This window comes from Psammomys obesus, unplaced genomic scaffold (genome assembly GCF_907164565.1).
Source record: "Psammomys obesus unplaced genomic scaffold, mPsaObe1.curated_primary_1811, whole genome shotgun sequence".
NCBI lineage: Eukaryota > Metazoa > Chordata > Mammalia > Rodentia > Muridae > Psammomys > Psammomys obesus.
This window is the reverse complement of record NW_026596152.1, coordinates 9,676,968-9,697,673: the sequence shown is the minus strand read 5'-3', so window position 1 is coordinate 9,697,673 and position 20,706 is coordinate 9,676,968. Positions and strand designations below refer to the sequence as shown.

General features: G+C 49.5%; 1 protein-coding gene across 4 annotated transcripts in view; it reads right to left on the bottom strand.

Moving 5' to 3' along the window:
- Nucleotides 1-306: 306 nt before the first annotated feature.
- Tom1l2 (target of myb1 like 2 membrane trafficking protein) overlaps nt 307-20,706 on the bottom strand; it is a 122,555-nt gene continuing 102,155 nt past the window's right edge. The window contains exons 9-16 of one of the 4 annotated variants that reach the window (XM_055593941.1): nt 19,205-19,253; nt 18,615-18,738; nt 15,950-16,067; nt 14,983-15,058; nt 12,613-12,675; nt 6,527-6,586; nt 4,670-4,706; nt 307-3,826 (exon numbers count right to left, since the gene is read on the bottom strand). In XM_055593941.1, the coding sequence (XP_055449916.1) occupies nt 3,678-3,826; nt 4,670-4,706; nt 6,527-6,586; nt 12,613-12,675; nt 14,983-15,058; nt 15,950-16,067; nt 18,615-18,738; nt 19,205-19,253 (676 nt within the window). In that variant the 3' untranslated portion in view covers nt 307-3,677. Of the gene's footprint in view, nt 3,827-4,669; nt 4,707-6,526; nt 6,587-7,295; nt 7,390-12,612; nt 12,676-14,982; nt 15,059-15,949; nt 16,068-18,614; nt 18,739-19,204; nt 19,254-20,706 lie in introns of those variants that run through there. The other 3 variants (XM_055593942.1, XM_055593943.1, XM_055593945.1) reach the window with 3 other exon arrangements.

Sequence of the window (20,706 nt, the reverse complement as noted above, 5' to 3'; positions counted from 1 at the left end):
CATGAAATAAAATTAAAAGGCAGGCAAGAGCTGGGGAGATCGCTCTCTGGTTAACACCGCTTTTGCAGAGAACTGGAGTTTGTTTCCCAGCTTCCACAGGGAGGCCACACCCACTTCCAACTCTAGCTCCAGGGAACTGAACACCTTCTCCTGGCCTCTGTGGTTACCTGACCTAGTAAGTGCACACATCCACACTCAGACAACACACACAGACATGTGATTTTAAGGTATAATTTAAAAAAGAGGTCAGGTGGGCCAGCTTTCAGGCCCTTTGGATGGCAGGCCAGCTCAGACACCACGCGGGACTGGCTGGTTCAACCATTTATTGTGGCGAACTTTACGTGCAGGGACACAAATCAGAGGCAGTATTTGGAAGCCAGTGGGTGGGGGACACGCTAGTTGTCACTCTGAGCCACCCTCAGAGCCAGCTCTAACCACAGAAGCAGGACAGGGACAAGGATCTGCCTGGGAGACAACAGGATAACAAACTCAACACCTTCTTTTCAGCAGCCCCAAGGATCCTCGGATCCTCGTAAAGGAAGTGCAAACTTTAGGAAGGAACTCCACCCTTGCTCTCCCAGAGAGCCCGAGGGCAGGAGCAGTTAGGACACAGGGTTGACAGTTGTCCTTGGAGACTAGGGAAAGCCTACCTAGACCCCCATGAACAGGAAGGGCTGGAGATGGGTACTGTGCTAAGTGGGTACCACAGGGCCACAAAGGGAGGACCTCCAAGTGGAGACATTCCCTTGCTGGCCTCCGGTGTGGCTGAGCATCCCAACAGCAGACCACAGGGAGGCTGTGGACTGGTGAGGCAGGAACAAAGGCCCTCATTCTGCTCTCCCAGCCACCTAGGGCTGACCTGGCCCCAACAGTGCCCATGGCATGCCCTGAGCCATCTGAGAGACCATCAGTCAGAGGACTACTGGCAGGGAAGCCTTGTGGTGGAGCAAAGGAACTCGCTGCCACTGGGCCACTCAGGGCCTGGCCACCACTCTCCCAGCTGAGCAGTGTTGTGGCTGACAGCATGTGCCAGGTGGGGAGGACAAGGGCAATGAGCCAAGTCACAGTCACTCACTCTGAGGGACTGACAGGACAAATGGAAGCTAGCTCTGGCCACAGCTACCAAGAAACCCTTTTGGCTCTGAAACCCCATGTCGCATGTACAGATAAATGAGTTGGTCACTCTCCACCCAACTCCAGCCTGCCTTCTTGGTACCTGGAAGAGGTCACTCTAGGGCAGGGTCAAACTACACCTGGTGACTTTCCTTCACTGCTGCCTGATGGCCAAAAAGGTAGAAAGAAGCAGTCTTCACATTTCAGCACACAATGAACAAGAAAAGGTTAAACACATCCTCAAGAAAATATTTTGACAAAATAAATATTTTAACCTATAATCAGGTGTAATTAGTGCTTATGAGGAGTCCCGGCAATAATTTAGTGTAATTAAGTACATACTCTATCTGTGATTTCTAACACTTGTAGAGGCGGCTGGCTTGAGAGGGCCCAGCTTCTAAGGACTTTGCCCACAAATGGTGGGAAACAGGTAGGAAACAGAGTCCTCCGGACAGGACAGTTCAAAAGCATTAAACCCCCTTCAGGACCTGCAGACCCAATCTTGCTTCTGGTAAGGGCCTCAGGCACATGTCACTTCAACCTACAGATAAGGCAGGCTACCTCCAGACAAAATATGAAGAATACAAACCAAATGCCAGCTGGGCTGGCCCCAGCCAGAAAGGTGGCCTCTTGACAGCTGGTGGGATTCTCTGAGGACCTTCTGCCCCCAGGACAGCCTGGCCTCTCTCAGCCATACCCAGTAGCTGCAGCCAGGAGGGCAGGGGCCAGCTCTGGACACTGGTACTAGAAACAGCCTTGTTAGCCTATGGTGAGACCCCACATCAGTCTCTCTCCCTGATGGAGGCCCATCTTCCTTTCTACATCATCCATAAACAAGGGGCAACCTCTTAATTCAGAGACGCTGGCCTGACTGCCTACTGCCCACAGGCTCAGCCCTTATAGGCTGTGTACAGCTGACCCTCAGAGACAACCCTTTGAGGACTGTGCCAAAGGCCAAGCTTCCAGCTGTACTGGGCTCCTCATTCTCCTTGGTGTGACAAGCCTTCAAAGGCCTTAACAGCCAGGCTGGTCTTAGAGGGCTCTGCCCTTGAGAAACACTGAGAGAGAAGCTCTGGTTGGTCAAGGGTCCTGAGTGGAGGGTGGAAGTGTAGCCGGTGCTGAGAGAGGGCTGGGCATTAGCAGGTCAGCTGAACTCCTGGCAGGAGGGGCTTCCTGGACAGCTTTTGCAGGGTCAGAGTGGTATTCACCCAGAGACTGCTGAGGGAGAAGGTGCTGGGTTGGCGTGGGGGCCTGGGGAAGGCCGTTTCTGTTCTCACCCAGGGCTGCAGCCCTTCCCTACAAGCTTCCCAAACCCTGCTCGCTGACCTCATTTCAAGTGAAGCCAGCCTCCTCTCCCTACCGGGACTGGGGCTGGTGTCGGGCGTGGGGACAGGCATAGCACTGGGCCTTCCTAACAGTGGGAAGGGCTGACCTCACACTGGGTGGGGAGTATGTGGTAACCTGAACAGTATATAGTAACACCACTGTAGCAGCAGCTTCCTTTTTCTAGGCAACAGCAACTAGACCAGGATTAAGGTGGCATGGAGTCATTTGCTCAGAGCCAGGAAACAAACCAGCAAAGACACAGGACAGGAGCAGGTATCACCAGCTCTCATTTGCTCAGAACCAACTATCAGCAAGCTTCAGAATGAAATTGTTGGCTGGGGGACATGTGGGCTGGGTGGCAGGTCAAATGGGAACAACCATGATGGCTGAGACAATGTCAGGGTGGGGAGAAGGGTGGAGTATGGCTCCAGGTCATCTGGAACCTCCTGGGCCTGGAGGTAGCTCGAGGAGAATGCTGAAGGCGAAGTCTAGTCATGGGGTGCACTAAAGTCATGTTGCTTTAGCAAACAACCCTCTGTAGATCCCAGGGCCAGATGTGAGTGTGAGTGTGCACAGCAAGTATGGAGTGCTGCCTACCATCTAGAGGGCACACGTTGCCGTCACAGCTGTTCTAGGCTATTCTCACACCAAGAGCCACAGGTCCCAGGCCTAGCAGCTGACTGATGGAGAATGGGTCAGAAACATGAGGGACCTTCAAGGTGCCCACAGAGACCACTCAAGCACAGACACACTATGTGCCACAGGTGTCACATGGTCCAAGGAGGGAAACTAAGCCTGTAGTTACAAATGCTTGAGCCCTGCTTTCCTGGAGTCCTCTATGAAAGAAGGGGGTCCAGGGGAGCAGAGTGTCCCACCCAGAGGAAGCCATGGAGCAGCTAGGCAGAAGCAGGAACAGGGAGATAATAAGAGGGTCAGTTCAGGAGCTCGGCTCACAAAGTGTCAAGGGGCTACCCTGCCTGGGGCTGGACCACGGGTTCTTCCTGGGAAGATGGAAGGCCAAGAGAGCCCTCGGGGTGACGGAGGACAGGACCTCTGGTCAATGCTGCTGTTGCCACCAAGAGAAAAGGTGGCAAGGTGGGAACTGACCAGGGCAGCCTGGGAGCAAACACAGTGGCATTTCCATGAAGATACAGGTATGCAGGCTGGGGGAGTAGCCAGTGCCCAGTGTCCACTAGGAGAGTCAGCAGTGACCTGTCATGGGGAAACCACAGGACAGCTCACAGGGCAAAGAGTGCATCCTCAGACCGCTCTGGCTTCTTTCGGTTGGAAGTAGTCGAGGCAGGTGCAGGGGCCTCTGTGGGGGGCGAGGGCAGGTCTGGAACTGTTTCTGCAGCTTTGGCTCTTTCTTCCAGGAACTTATCGAACTCTGCAATACAAACCAAATTGAGGGCCAGGCTTGGTGGGGGTCACTTAGCTAAAGCCTTACACCCTGCTCCCCAGCTCCAGCCAGTACCACATTGGCCTGGCTGCACTCTGGCAGGAGGTACATGTGCGCAGGGGCGGGGATGGGAGGGGTGCTGGCGGGAGAGCAACCAGCCAGATCCCACACTATGCTGTGCTCTCCCAGGCTGGGGACCAGCCAAAGAGAAGTCACGTATTCCTGACTCTCTGTGTGCAGAGCAGGTGGAAACTGAACTAGGGGTGTGTGAGGAGAGGGTCCCCAATGTTGAGGAAAGGGTCCAGTAGCCCTTAGTCCCTGCATAGAAAGGCTCTAGAAAAAACAGTGGGTGGGTGCAGAGCACCGGCCCCTCCTAGAGCCCAGAGCTCTGTCTCCCAGATCAGCACCAGGCAGGGCTGAGAAAATGAACCAGATACCACAGGCCCACCCTCACTGACCCAAGAAGAGACTAGAGAAAGGCTGCAGAGGGCAGCCATGTAGCACAAATGGCAGGTCCTTAGACTGGTCTTTGTCACAGGGTCTGGAAGACTCCAGAGGATGGGAAGCATGGGATAAGGTATAGAAGGCAAGATGAAGAGGAGGTCAGGTCAGATGGGAAAAGGGCAGGAGCCTTGTTGGAAAACTGGGCCCATATTACCACCTAACCATGAACTGAGGCCCAGATGCCCAAGAGGCCCTGCACAGATGTGCACTGTGTGATCCGTGTCTGAGGAGGACTTAGTCCCCATGAAGAGCAGGCCAGCCCCTGTGTACCCCTGAGAGTCAGGAATAAGAGAGCAGAAGGGCTGTAAGGCCACTGGCCAGGCCTACCTTCGCTTGTGACACCCTCTTCCAGGTCGTCACCCTTCTGTGGATGGAGCAGAGAATGGCATTAGGGCTCATCCCTGTCTTGCCCACCCCACCACTTCTGCCCACCCAGGGCTACCCAGTAGACTTCTACTTTTCCTGTTTCCAGATTTCTCTTCTTCCTCTGAGAGAGGCAGAGTGTATGCTTGAAAAAAAAAATGTTTAAAAAAAAGGAAAACAACAAAAAGATTCTAGGTTTTGATCCCTAGAAGGACAAGAAAGAAAAATCCAGGTACAGGCTGGTCCCTACCAGGGCCAGAGGGGAGAACTCTGCCCATTAACACCAGGCTCTGAGGAGAGAAGCCATGGCCACATGAGGCTGAGGCACATCAGTGCTGCCAGCATAGTGATCCAGCCACACACGAGGCTAGAAGCTGCTCAGGGCCTGAATGGCCTCAACCTGACTCCAGTGGTGGAGGTCAGTGGAAGCTGCCACCTAGAAACATGTCCCACAGCCCCCAGGGAGCTAGACCTCAGGCTCTCCCTCCCACTGCCCTTAAGCTCCCATTCTTTCTGCCTAAAGGGACCATGGAGGTGCTGTGTATCTCTACACATTTAAGTGGATCACACTTGATCAGAGAGGAGCTTACACACAGGCCTCACAGGAAAGGACCCATGCTGGAGTGAAAAGTCACTAGCAAGGCTGAGCTACCTGGCCTTCTCTGGATATATCACTGCCTTGCTGAGAGCCTTGCTAATAAATCCTTTCTGGATCTTGTCTCTTAAGGCTCTCAGGTAGCCCAGGTTGGCCTTGAATTCATCATGTAGCTAAAGCTGGCCTTTGCACTTCTGATCTTCCTGCCTCCACTTCCCAAATGCTGGGATTATAGGTGTGTGACAATATGCCTAGTCTGGGAGAGGGTACTGAGACTTCCTGTTTCCTCCCCTGTGAGGGCCATATTTCTTTCTAGGCACTGCTGGATAGATCACAGGGCCTTCCAACCTTCCCTGACATCCAGGTGCCTGCCTCCTATCTTTAGAAGGCCTGGGCCCCTGGGGAAGAGGCAGGGTTAGACCCTGCCTACAGCATACTGTCCTGTTTCGCATGGGAAGTGCCACAGAAAGCCTGTGGCCACCACTGCACCCCTCCTCCACCCAGCTGCTGTGAATGTACGCTCTGTAAGGAGCAGGGAATTGACTTGAGGCCGTCTTCAGACACATGATCGGCTCAGTTTGTTATCTATCCTAGAACACAGAGAAATATCCTTTTCGGGCAGGAGTTCTTGTAAACAAATACCAGAAGACAGTGGGATGGAGATGATGGTGAACTTAAAACCAGGTGCCTAACTCATTTGTTGGGGGGGGGGGGGAAGAAAAAAGAAAAAAGAAATGAGGGTTGGAATGCAGCACTTGCCACTAGCATGCACTATGCCATGAGTTCAATCCCCAACATAGGGGCAAAAATAAAGGAAACAAAAACACAAAAATCTCCTCCTCCCTCAAAACAAAAAGCAAAATGAAACAAAAACAAACAAGCAGAAAAACCACTCAAACACACACCTCTGCCACTTAGGGAAAACTGGGGAGGATCCAGTGTGTGTTAGGAGTGGTTAGAGCTGGGCTCCAACCTCTGCAGATGTGAGGCCTTGAAAGGGACCTGCCCACATCTGTATGGAGCTCTGTGGCTGACAGGCTGTGCCCAGAGCCAGCACCACCAGGCTCCACATGTTGGAAAAGGAAGGGGAGCTTTGGTGAGCTGCCCTGACCTCCCTCCTCCAACCCGAGGTGGAGCACCCCCCTGCCACGAGCCCCAAGGCCTGTCCTCAGAAGAACATCCGCCTTGCTGCAACCCACACGCCGAATGTAAAAGTCAAATCTCACCAGGTCTGTCCTGAGCCACACCTCAATGTCGTCCATGACAGAGGGCTGCGCAACGGGGATCTACGGAGGCAGAGGCGGCAAGCAGCGGGGTCAGGCAGCCCCCACACAGCCAGGCAAAAGAAGACAGAACACCAGAACAAAGTAAATCATCAAAAGTAAACCCCCCCAAACAAAACCAAAATGTACACAGAGCAAAACAACTACATGGCACACACAGGCAACACAGGCAGCTCTATGTGGAATGGCAGGTGAGGAAAGCAATGAGGTGGTAAATTATAAGCAGACTGGCCAGCGGGGGGCTGGTGGCAAGAAAGTACGTGTTCTTGATATGGAGAACTTTTTGCTTATGTGTGTTTGCCTTTTCAGGCCAGAACTTCAAAACACCCTCTAATCTCAGGAAGGACTGGTCCTGTAGCAGCCATGACAGGAGGGAGAATCAGCTTCCCTCAGTGAAGACCCGCCCTAGGCCAAAAGGCTCTTGGGACAGAGGGAAACTGAGCAGCAGCATGCCCAGAAGAGGGTGGGGCAGCCCAGCCCTGGGCCTCTGTTCCACAAGGTGGCTTTCTGAGTTGGTGAAGGAGCCAGAGGCACATGCTCCCTCGGTCTGGGAAGGGCACACTCTAGCACTAACGGGAACACAGCTAAAACGAGAGCTTTGATGACAAAAAAGGACAGAGGGCTTTCGTCTTCTTTCTCTCTTTTGAGGAAAAAATACCACCCAGTAGCCTCAAATGCCACAGCTCCCTTCACTGTGATTCTTTCCTCCTACCTCAGCAGCTGTCTAAGCTTCAATAGTTGAGAAAAGTAGTCCGCTGTGGCTGGGAAGCAGGCTGCCTAGGGTGTGGCAATGTTCCCCAACAAACCTGGGTGTTGGAAGAAGGTGTCATGCCTTGGCCTGAGCCAAAGGCCCCAGCGCAGTCTGAAAAAATGTGCAACTAAAAACATTTAAGTTGCTATCAAATATGACAGGATAAGAAGTGAAGGTGGCCTTTAACCCTCTAGAAGCCACATTAATAAAAGGTTGGCTCCCAGCCTAGATAAATGAGGTGACAGCCTTTAGTCGGGCAACCCGCCTCTTTACCTGCCCCGGGGCTAAGAGGTAACTCTCCTGGGAGGCTTGTTTATTAGCCCACTTATTTCTAGAGAAAAAAAAAAATGACAGTGCTGCATTCATAGCTTGCTACACTCTAATGTCACAATCTAGGGTAAATATAAACTTTAAATAGGCAATAAGAAGACTTGGTGTAAGTAATTCTTAAAAACAAAACAAAAATAACCCCAAAACTGCAACCCGAAAAGAAAACAAAGAACTCATATTGCCAGGCCCTGTTTTGGAGGCTGAAATCTGTTTCCAAAAGGTGTGGCACCTGCACACGCTGAGCAGATGCCTGCAGCACATCCCTCAGTAAGCTGGTGACCCCAGCTCTGGGAACGTGCTCTGTGCCCAGTCTTCACCCTGCTGTGAGCAGGCACGCAAGCATTTTCAGAACAGCTCACAGATCCCTAGGCAGTGTCTCTCTGTACTGCCAGTTTAACCCCCAGACACTTCAAACTGTCGAACTGTATATTTCAGGGAGCTCTTACACCATGACGTGAGTCACAGTGACAAAGCAGATGATTACTCACTCAGGGTGAGACCAAGGCTGCTCGGTAGCTGTGCCATCAGTGCTCACAGCAGATGCCTCCTTCCCCATCAAAGAACATCTGGACACAGTGGGCACAAAGGGTTATCTCATGACAGAGGTGGGAGGATGCGGGGGCTTTCTACCTTGACTCAGTCCTGGAACAGGATGTGCTGTTTTCATGATCTTGATATCTAGAAAGCACAATGTCCAACACGTAGAGGACATGTGCCATACCTAATTAACGGTTCAGAAAGTCAACAATTTCTCCAATGAGAAATGCCACCCATGGCAGCTGCTAGAGTACCATGTAGGCCCTTTTGCCTGATCCAACTCAGTCCACCTAGAAGCTTAGACTCCACATCTGTGCAGCTCTTTCTGCAGTGCTGGAGTAGAGCACAGGCCATATTGCAGGAGGCCAAACACCTTCACTATGCTGCTAGTTTGAAAGGTTCAGAGGACTAAGATGTCCCGTTTTATTTTTCTAATAATTCTTTTGTTATTATTAAAAGTTAGAGGGCTACGCTGGGCCTGGTGGCTAGCATACACCTTTATTCCAGTACTTGGGGGGTGGGGGCAAGTGGAACTGTGTGAGTTTGAGGCCAGCCTGGTCTACAGAGTGAGTTCCAGGACAGCCAGTGCTATGTAGAGAGACCCTATCTAAAAAAAAAAAAAAAAGTAAGAGGGCTAAAGATATAATTCAGAAGTGAGTGCTTGCCTACCATACATGAAGCTTTTGGTTTAATTCACATCAAAATCAGCAAACAGCTAAACACAACAAGTGCAAGGGCAACACAGTGAGAAGACAGTGGAGCTGGGCCCACCTGTGCCCCAGCGCCCAGCTGCAGGCTCGGGGCAAGTCACTTCTCTTTGAGCCATTTCTTCAATAGGGAGAGCCACTCTCTTCTGTCTTAGAAGCCACAGCTATGTGGACAGAGGTGAAGGAGTTGGCCTGGGCACTTCAACAAGTTTGGCCTCCATTTCCTCATCTGTGAATAGGGTGACTGCAATGTGACATTTTGAGTCTAATACTCCTGAGTCAGGATCCCTCATCTTCCAGGTTCTGTGTTCTAATACAGACATGCAAAGGAGTCTGGTCACTGGAACTGAGTCTCTCAGGCCTCAGGGCACGTTCTGAGGAGCTGGGGTGCTGCTTATCATCTAGGCTTATATAAATAAATAAATAAATAAATAAATAAATAAATAAATAAATAAATAGAGAAATAGCAAGTAAATAAACAGCTAAATAAATACATAAATGAATGAAGAGGCTTATCTAAATAAATGGGGGTTAAATGGCAGGGGGCTGATGCAGGAGCACAGCTATGAACCTGCTCTGGGAAGCAGACAGAGCATCCCTCTCACCACACAGGGACACCCAGACCCAGACTCAACATGTATACTCTCTGGAAAATACAGCCTGCAGAAGCCCAGAACAGGGGAGAAACAGCTCCCCCTCCTGCTGACAGAAGGAAGGGAGCATGGAGTCTTAGTGTGTCTCTGCCCTGTGGCTTTGAGCAAGGCACCAGGCCCTTGAGTGCCTTAGCATCTGTATCTGTTACACAAGGGGCTCATCCAGCAGATCCCTAGGAAGCTGTTGGCTTTCACATGCCATGGTTTTAGCATCTTCTTAGACACTGGTCCAAGCTGCAGGCTGTTACAGGAGGTTGAAGAGTGAAGAGGGAGGCTGAGAGGACGAATGGGTGTAAAGAGAAAGGAACCCAGAACACCCTCCCATGGAGACCAACGCCAAATGCTGACCCATGTAAAAACGGCAGCCACCCTGGTAACAGCCCCAGGCCCAACTTATGAGTCCAAAGAAGTTCAGGCATCTCTGAAGCCAGGGTGGCAGGTTAGGATCTAGGTGGTAGGCAGAAGTCCTGCTATTGGCACCTGTCTGGAGCTTCAGGCAGGCCACTCCACCTTGGGAAGAGAAAAGGAGAGACGCTGCCATTGGCTCTAGCCAGTTTTTTGTTTTCTGGTTTTTTGTTTGTTTGGTTTTGGTTTTTTTCTTTGGTTTGCTATGTCTGGTAGTCTGCCAGGGTTATAGAGTGTGGATGACTAGCATTAGCCTCTTACCACAGCAGGTTTTTACTAATCTGTTTTTATTTTTAATCTTCTCTTTCTCCGTGTGTGTGGGGCAGGGTGTGCTCACGTAAGTGCAGGTGTTCATGCCAGAGCGGGGCATCCGGTTTTCTGGAAAGGCACTTATAGGCCGCTGTGAGCTGCTCAGTGTGGGTGCTGGGAACTGAGTGTGGGTTCTCTACAGGAACAGTATGTGCTTTTAACTGCTGAGTCATCTCTGTAGCCCCACCTTTTTGTAACCCACTACTGTTGTTCTTCCTTGCCCTGGCCCCCTGGTGTTGGGAAATCAACATAGGACCATGAATGAATGTGGGCAGATGGTCTATTACTTCTGTTCTTGCTTTGACACTGTTATTACTGTAGTCATGGTTACTACTATTTGTGTGTGTGTGTGTGTGTGTGTGTGTATGACAAGGTCCCATTATTCAGCTTAGAGTGGTCTCTGTATAGCCCAGGCTGGCCCACACCATAAGGCTCCTGTCTCAGCCTGCCCAGTTCTAAGACCAGAGGCATGCTTTACCATGACAGCTTTCATGCTCTGATTTTCCTGCTTATACCCTGGAAATGGGGGATGGTCCTAACTGATCACCAGCCAGGAGTAGCAGAGAAGACCTAAGAGCCAGAAAGGAAGGGAAGGGAAAGCCACTGACCCTGGGCTCTAGCCAGATCTGGCTTACTTTTAGCTGCCAACGCCCCTGGCGCAGTGACCTAACTGTGCAGGCTGCCCTCACACTTGAAGTCTGAGGCGACGAAGTCACAAGTCACAAGGCACTCTTCCCGCAGCTGTCCCCAGCTCCACGCATACAAGGAAACCTACCTGCCCAGAGGTGCAAATCTGCACTGGGTGCTCTCTTTAGAGGAGCTGTGAAACACTTCGTGATACTGAACCCAAATCCAATGGGAGGATGTTCTAAAGCCCCTGGTCTCACTCAGTACACAAAGTTTCCATATGAAGAATCTGTACTTGAGAAGTTTGGAAAGGTAGGATTTCTATTCTACGGGAAATAAGGCAAAGCAGTTACACATTGTTTTAACAGGAAGAACACTGTAGGCAGGAAGGTGAGATTCCAAGTTAGCTGTTAGTTGGGTTTGTTTCTGGGAAGTTGAAGACTGGGGCTCTCTATGGGGACAGGGAAGGGAAGAGTCGGCTTGTGTGGACAAAGACAGGCACCATCACCAGCTGCCCAGGTCATATTCAGGTAGTTTGGAGGGCAGTATCCTTTTTTGCAGGGTTAACAGGCACGAGGGCACACAGCTAGATCTTCTTAACTTGGACAATGGAGATACAGTTTTAGGCCAGGGCCCAGCCTGACCTTCAGAAGAGAGGCCTGGCCATCCCACACTTGCAGGAGTAGCCTTTCTTCCTCAGGGCAAGTATCTGCTGCTGTGGGAGCAGGGACACTTGAGCACCGCTGCACTGATCTCCAGACACTGTCTGTTCCCATGACTCAAGCCTTTCTTAAGCTGCTGGCCCCTGGGCTGTAAGCAGCTTGCTGTCACTTGCAAGTCCTACGTGGACACCTGCCTACCTGGGCCCCTCTCCTGGCCTAACGCCAAAGGCTAGTTCTACATCTGGCTTACTGCATTTATCTGGAGGGCAGAGGTCCCCATGTCTATTTCTGTCGCCAGCTTATTTCTTTGTATCCTCACCTGCTCCACCCCTACCATACACACCTACAGCTTGATTGTGTACTGGGGATGACTCGGTCAACCCGAGGCAAACTTGGGACCCTCTCTTCATATACCCACTCAGGGCCACCTGCACAGATAAGGTAAGAAAGACCTTCCCAAGCCTCTGCCATGAAAGTCCTAATTAAGAGCGCACTGCAGGTGTGATATCAGCGCTCCCAGCTTTATCTTCTTTTTACTCTCTTACTATCATCTATACATTTATGCAAGAGATTTCCAGGCCATATATGAGACTATCCTACTATATAAGTCCACCAATTCTAGGACTGCTAAATTCTTAGGCCCAGGGCAAAAGGGAGCTTCTCTGATTGAGTCCTCTCATAACAGACCCTCCCACTGGGCACAAGCCATGATTACTTGTGCTCATCCTGGAAAAAACGAATACTGCCAAGAACTCCAGAATCTATCGGAGAAGAGAAAGGGCCCCCTCGAGCCTGCAAACATCCCAGCCCATAAAGACCCAGGATCACAGGCTCAGCAAAATTGCAGGAAAGGTGTTTCCTGAGCCGGAAGTCTGGGGCCTTACGGAGATTCCAGACACAGTGGGGAGATTTGGCACTCCCAGAACAAGTGACTGTTCTATGTCCTGTCTGGTCACAAGGACTGGGCAGGTGGCAAGAGGAAGGTGCCAACTGTTACACGGTGAGGGGCTGGGGTGGGCAGCGAGCTCATTCAGCTGTGGCTCCTCACCATTCCTTGGGTCATGAGCCAGCTGTCTATGGGCTGCAGGTCAGGGTCCCCACCTTTCCCTCTCTGTTGGGCCAAGGACAGAAAAGTCCCAAAAAGAAAAGTCACAGCAATACCCGCTACAGGAAGTCACACCACATATTGTAAAACGAAAAATCGTTGTTCCGATTTCATCGTCTGTCTCACAAGGAAATGTGACGTGATGCTTCCCACCTCTGCCCTAGCACGCACCCTGCCCACCCACCTGAAAAAGAAAAGGAAGATTCAGTAACCACAATCACAAGATGTTCGTGGTGATCGCTCTCCAACGCCCGGAGGCTTCCACAGAGCCTGAGAGGCTGGGCGCCCAGGCTAATTCTCTTGATAGGAACACCAGACTAGACAGATTAATTCTCTCTTTTCTTTTCTTCTTCTTTTTTATTTTTATTTTTTGTCCCTTAGGCTGACCTGGACTTCCAATCGTCCTGTCTCAGTCTTCTGGGATTATAGTTTGTTGTTACCATGCCTGGTTTAAGGGGTCAACTTTCAGAGAGCTAGCTTCAGCAAAATTGGCTTGACCTTTTTCTAACTCACTCTGCTTTTTTCTTTTCTTTTCTCCACTCTAGTTGCCTATGTATTTTTTTTCCTTAAGTTCTTGACTTGAATGCTGAATTCAGCACATTCTTTCTTGCCTTCCCATGTTTTTATGTTTGTTTATTCGTGGTGCTGCTGCTGACCCAGAGCACACCCACAGGCCTCCTGCTTTAAAAAATTCTATTTATTTTGTATGTACACATGTACAGGCACATCTGCACATGCGCGCTGCTGTGCATGTGGAAGTCAGAGGGCAACTTGTAGCAGTCTGTTGTCTCTCTCCACCACGCAGTTCTGAGGATGGAACTCAAGGGGAAGGCTTGGCCGTGAGTGCCTTTATCTGCTGAGTCATCTTGCCAGCCCTTTCCTGCTTCTTTAAGTGACACAACTAGAAGTGGGATCTTACTTGCAGAGGTGTGGCTACACAACTTTCTCTCCTTGACTTTGTTCTCAGTTCTAGGACAGCATGGCCCAGGAAGGGTCAAGGCAGCCTGCAGATGTGTTCACACACAGAGACACACATGTCCATCACATGTCCTGCCAGTCTTTCTGGCTGAGGCCAGTTCTTGCCCCAGTAACAACAGAAACAGCAACCTGCCTACTATCATTGGTAAATCTGCTGGAATCAGCAAGACTTTTGCAAACAGGGAGCCAGGCCAAGCCACGTATTCAAAGGGTGATGGGTAAGAAGTTGACCACGTCTCCTGGACTTGGACCCAGGCTTGGGCACTGATAGTAAATAGCCTGGGTTGGAGCAGGCCACATGCTGGCATGATGGGGCAGGCCCTAGGTTCAGGGTAGAAAACAAAGAGCCTATTGGGGTTGAGGCTGCTCCAGAGGTGCCAGGAGAAAGGGTCACCCTTGCCTTCGCTAGGCAGTACGCTGGCAGACTCCTGGCCTGGCCTGGCTCTAATTCCCTTGCTGGGTTCCATGCAGAGAGAGCCTAAGTAATGGGAGAAATAACCAAGACTACTGTGTAGATGGTGACTGCCACTGCAGGCCACCACTGTCTAATAGGTGTACTGACATCGAGGCAGCAGGTGGGCTCTCTGCACCTCCTGGCAGCCTCTACAGACGAACAGATACCAGCTCAGAAAAGGAGTCCCTGCCGTCAAGACCAAGCTTTTCCATTATGCCAGGCAGCAGATGTACTGTCCCTCACCAGCCCCTTTGCACTGGGGCCACAGGAGGCTAAGATCTGGTGTTCAGGAAGCAAAGGGCCCTTCCCTGTGCAGTAGATGGGTGGGCACAGCCCCCTTTCATTCCAGCCCATGGGATCCTGGGAGCCCTCTTCTTCCTTGCCAGGCAGACAGGCATGTATTCTCATACATTTCCTGGTTGGGCTCAAAAAAGAAATATCTTCAAAAAATGTATTAAGTGCACATGTCCTTTCCCCCTGGGATCTGAAGTCTTACAGAAACTGGCTGTGGTTTGGAGCTCACAGAAATTTCATCCTTTATTTCAAAATGTTTTCTGGCCTGCCTCTTTCCAAGACCAGAGTGCCATAGGACACTCTCCAAGCCACCTCACAGACAAGTCCTGACCCTCAGCCACCTTCCCCCGGAATCGGTGCAACTTTGCTAGGTCAGCAGCGAGGCGGCTCAGCGTGTACTTTCCTCGTGATGATCATTATTTCACCGGTGCACTGCCCACCGCCCAGGGGTGCTCTGCGGTGCCCTTCCTAGGCTGTCTCTGCCATCTATACAAGCCAACTTCTGAAGACTTGTCCAGACAACTTCACCACACTGCCTGTCTTTATCTCCAGAAGATTGTGGGCAAAACACAGGATTGAAGACCTACCATTTCTGAGCTCTGTTTCCGAGTGTCTAGTGCAGAAGCAAGTCCTCCAACAGCCTGGGGATCTTCATAGGTGACCCTGAAAAAGAGCAGTACAAGCGAGTTCTCTCCCAGTGCATGCAGAGGCGTGGTGGTGACCTGTAATCTTTTCCTCGGTAGCTGCCTCAGGCGTGATCTTAGTCTGTCTGTCTCCCAGCAGATATGGTGAGGAGGTAAGTTTTGGCACCAGCTCACGCCTAAAGTCAGTCCTCTAAGACCTGGGATAGTATATTTTTCAAACACCCCTGCCTTGAGTAACAATACTGAAGTTTAAAAAAAAAAAAGCTGTCCAAAGTTTTCTGGAAGTCCTCAAAGGAAGAGGCTTCAGAAGACAAAGCAATTATGTCACAAGTATCACCTCTACTGGGCTGAGTGGATGGTGTGCTATTTCTAGATGCAGCGGCTGTCTGCTTTGGAATCAGCCCTCCCATTTCTGTGTGGCTCATTTTGCCCAAGCTACTGTGGAAAAGCCTCTGCCTTGACTTTTTTGTTTTTTATTTTTTCTAGTTGGTTGTATGGAGGGAGTAGGTCTGGGTGCCCACGTGTGGGAGAGGGGCTGAATGAGGCAGGGTCTGTGTGGCTGTCATATTAGGGAAGCAGGATTTCTACCAAGCCCTGAGAGGTCTCTAGGAAAGAGAAAACAGTCTGTGACACACAAAAACAGGCCACCCTGGGGCAGAGGAGGAGAGACAGGGCTGGTACTCGCTCAGGTTAGCAGTTAACAAGTCCTCACTGTGGTATTTTTAAATTTCTAGCAGTCTTAAATCTGGTAAAGAAAGGGCTTCTTCCTCCTCCTCCTCCTCCTCCTCCTCCTCTTCCTCCTCCTCTTCTTCTTCTCCTTTTTCTTCTTCTTTTAATGTGACCCAGTTGGGACAACCCGCTCCCCCCTCCTAAGTGCCTGAAAAAAGCCACTGGAAAGAGCCCCACATACGTCTTTCGCTGTTCAGCCAAGGAGTTCCCTCTGGTCTGGGCAAACATGTCAAAACCATCCTGAGGCTTACACTGCTGGAGTGAACTGAGGGTGCCACTGACACTCTCTGTCCCCAAGTCTGTGACAACAAAACAAGAAGCAGATGAGAAAACAAAAAAAAAAAAAAGCAGGTTAAAAAAACTTGTAAAACTGTTTTATTATTGTATTATCATTCTCTCTCTCTCTCTCTCTCTGTATGTATGTCCATATACATGCACCTCAGATCATCAGGCTTGTATGGCAAATATCTTTATTCACTGAGCCAACATCTTGTTGACCCCAAAATAGGGGTTTTTGATGGAATGCCCCAAAAGTCAGGATGATAGTCTAGTGGGTTATGACACTGCAGGGTGACAAAGCTGTCCTCAGCACTCCCAGGACAGCATACACAAGAGCTGGAGCAAGCTAGATGGGAAACAGGCTTTGCCTTGAATCTGAAACTGCTCAAGGAGGGGAAAAGGTATCCTGGATAGAGAAGATACTGATGGTAGTGAGACGACGGGGACCAGGGTCAGCACACCTGCAGCTTTCCTACCATGTCCTTCTCGGGAGCCCCTTCACATCCACTCAGACACAAAGTCTAAGGATGTGAGCCACTTCTTTATCTGGAAGCTACATCCTAGGCACTCAGAGCCAGAACTCAGGTACGTCAGGTGGAATCTGCGTGGTCCTCCACCTCAGGAATTCATGCAAAACTGAACAGTTTGGAGGCCCAAACCTTGGCAATGTTTGGCTTTAAATATTGGGAGAGGCTCAGGGTGGGCCCTTCAAGATGCAAGAGAAGGGGGAGAGGATGGACAGAGGCCAGGGTTTGGAGAGCCAGGCTATGGGAAGTGTTAGCCCTTGAGAGGGACGAGTGAAAGGAACAATGAGATGAAGCAGAGAATGGAAAAGTACCAGGCGTTTTAAAGAAAGGAAAGTAGTGGATCTACTTTGAATTTTAGGTGTTGAATGTGGTGACCTGAGCCTAGCAAGGTGGCTTGCACTTGAACTCTTAGCACTTGAGAGGCTGAGACAGGAGGCTTGCTGTGAATTCAAGACTAGCTTGCACTACATATTGAGTTCCAGGCAGCTATTCAAAAAGCCAGGATCAATACAGGGCCAGCGAGATGGCTCAACAGGTAAAGGTACTTGTCACCAAGATCGATGGCCTGCTTTCAGTCCCTAAAACCTGCATGATGAAAGAACCAATTCCCACAAGTTGTCCTTCATCTCCACCTGTGCACCACGACACAAATGTGCACGCACACACACAAACTCACATACATGTATACACACCAAATAAAGAAATCATTTTAATTTAAAATTTTAAAGCCATACATATATGACATATGTATATATTTAATGTATATATATGTATATATGTAATCAGTAGATAAATTGAAGGCAGAGACATCCACTCTATTATACAAAGAATTCTGAGACACCAGAATTGTAACAACTGATAGGCCACTGAATAAAAGTTTAATTCAACTGAAGTGAAATAAATACAGAATTATTAGGAAAAAGTAAACATAAAATCAAGGTAGAGGAAAGAATTTTGAAGGCCATGGTTTTTTTTTGTTTGTTTGTTTGTTTTTTGTTTGTTTTTTGTTTTGTTTTTTACCAATATTAGAATTTAATTTTGTATAACTTGGTATAAATGAAACATACAGAGTCATTCATACACTTTCATTGTGGAAAAGCGAGGAGTTTCTCTTAAATTTCAGACAATAGAACACTTTAGGTTGATGATATAGTTTGAGGTAGGCAAATAAATCATGCCACCACTTTCTGTTTCCTAGCCCCGTGCGGACATTGCCAATCTACCACAGATTCATCTTTTAGGGACTGGAGTGTAACAGTTAGATTTAATTGTCAGCTTTACATAATCTAGAATCATCTGAGAAGAGAATCTCAGCGAGGTACTCTCTGGATCAGGTTGAGACTATGGGCTCATTTTTAGGGGGTTGTTCTGATTGCATTAATGGAGGGGGAGGACCCATCTATCATGAATAGCAATATGCCGTGGGTTCAGGTTCTGGACTGTATGATGAATGCAGGGCTGAGCACAAATAAGCACACATGCATTCATTCTCTCTGCTCTTGACTGTAGATGTGACCAGCTGCTTCAACTTCCTGCCTTGACTTCCCTGCAATGATGGACTGCAACCTAGAATTGTACGCCAAATAAACTTCCCCTAAGTTGCTTTTTGTCAGGGTAGTTATTACAGTAACAGAAATGAAACTAGGGCAATGTAGCTTTAGCTGCCCATCAAACCTGTGTTCTGAGCAGCCAGTGAGATGAGACTCACTTGCCACCTTTAGCCTAGCTAATAATGAAAAATAAATCATTTCAAGCACAAAGAATTTTCCAGATAAAACATGGCAGGTTACTTGTCTTCTAAAAAGTAAACAATTTCTACATCCTTGGAACGTCCTCCACCTCTACTTTCCAGCAGGGCTTAAACTTTAAATTTTAGGAAAGAAGTTATGAATTGACGATGGTGCAATTGGCTGGGACCCAGGAACACACCTTCATGGGGACCACTCCAAAGGCTCTGTCTGACCTCCCAACAAAGAGAAAGATATCCAGGGAGGAAGGGAGGGAAGAGGGAGGTCCTTTCCTCCACTTTCAGACACTCACCCAAGCCTGCGAGTTGGGAGGAGAGAGAAGATGGGGGCGCTGTGCTCCCCACCATGGGGCTCACCACAGCGGGAGAGCCCGGGCCCAGGTCTATTAAGTTGTCTTCAGTCACTTCGCTCAGCACCTGTCAGGACATGAGGTTGACAGTGAGGTCAGCCCTTGGGTTAAGCTCCGGCTACGCAGATACAGCCCTGCATACACTCATAAGGAAGGGCATTAATGCTGTCTAGCAAACGGAAGGTGGCTCTCCTTACCTACCTAAAGGGTGCAGAGTGAACCCGAGTTATCAGTGAGCCCCATACCCTGGCCCACTCTTCTCCCTTCTCATTAAAGTGGTGATTCATTAAAGTGAATCATTAAAGTGGTGACTCACTCTGGGCTGTGGACTGTCTTCCTCCTGCCTTCCCATCAGGATGCCTGCTAGCTCTCTGCTGGGCTCCCTCCTAACAGAGCTTGCTATACAGTATTTGTACTTACTCCCACTTAGAAAACCAGAAAGGAGGCCTGAGTAGGCACACTCTAAAAGCTCTAATGTATGTATTGGATAGGTGCCCACTTCAAAAGACAAGGGAGGGCCACAGGACACTTACTCCATTGCTGGCATTCTGAACAGATCGGCCGGACCTGTACCTCTCGAACCTAATGGAAAGGAGAGCAGACATAAGGAGACTGTCAGTGAGGCCCAAAGGACTATGCTCATACCCTAAGAAGAACACTGGGACCCAGAAGAGGCAGGAGGCTGGCCAGTACCATTAGTATTATTCAACTGTGTCATGCTTTCCTTGACATGGGACTCCTGTCTCACAGGTTTACCTCCACTATCTCTTCCCATTTGTACTTGGAGCTGGCATCAGGGACAGGTTCTAGGAGGAGGCTACCAGAAGCATCCCTAGCCATCTGCCCACACTTCTGGCCCCAATGCTCCGCCAGTCCCTGAAGGTGTGACTGTGTCACCGGGTCTCTACATGGTCATTTGTGAAATCTGGCAGTAAGTGCAGCCCTCCCTCTACTCTCTCTACTCCACAGAGCTCTGCTTGGGGGTAAACAGCTCGTGGCTAAAATTCTCCCAGCCCAACCTCAGGAAGCAGGACACGGGGCTAGAGAAAGGCCTTGCCAGAAATGGTAAGATGGTTTGTGCCAACTACCTAAGGGCTGCCAGAAAGACAAGACAGAACAGGCCCTTCCAGAGACACTCTCCTCCACACCCAGTCAGCAAATGGCTACCAAGGGAGCTTAGCTGAGAGCAACTGCAGAAAAACATCTCCTCTGCCAGAAGTCATTCTTACACCTGGTAGGAGATGTGAGGTGTCCATAGGGAACAATAGATCTGTTCTGCATTGTATTTAAAAGCTCCAAAAGGACACAGGCAAAGCACCTTACTCCAGCCCAGGAAACCAGACTCCAGAGAGACGATGCTCTATGCTGCCACCCCCTAGTGGGTGGCATCAGCATCTGGGACAAGGGATCCCAGAAGGAACAGTCTGCCTAAATGTACACTGTAGGGCTTTTGTTTTGAGTTTAGAGAGTGTATTAGATGCATAGGTAGAATACAAAAGAGCAAAGAGTTGTGTGACAAAGACAAGTGTTCTAGATAAGAGAGAAAGCACCAAAGTACCAAAGAAAGCATACTTAGGCTCTGGCCAGCATATGAAAGAAAAAGACAGAAAAGAAGAAAGTCTTGACTCAGAAAGGTGAGTAGACCTAAGTGAGCCATGGCAGCTCATAGAGGCTGTGCCTTCTTTATTTATTTATTTTTATGGGCTAGGCATGGTGGTGTATGCTTTTAATCCCATGAGTTGGGAGGCAAAGGCAGGAGGATCTCTGGGAGTTTGAGGCCAGCCTGGTCTACATAGCAAGTTCCAGGACAGCCAGGACTACATAGAGAGATCCTGCCCCAAACAAGAAAAACAAACAAACAAATAAATAAATAAATACATGCATACATACATACATACATACATACATACATACATACATACATACATAGTAGGAGCCAGAGGATTCAAGAACATCAGGAGATGTTCAAGTACCAACTAAGCAGGGCTCACAGAGAATGAAGCAGGAAGCATGGAGCCTGCGTGGGTCTGCGCTA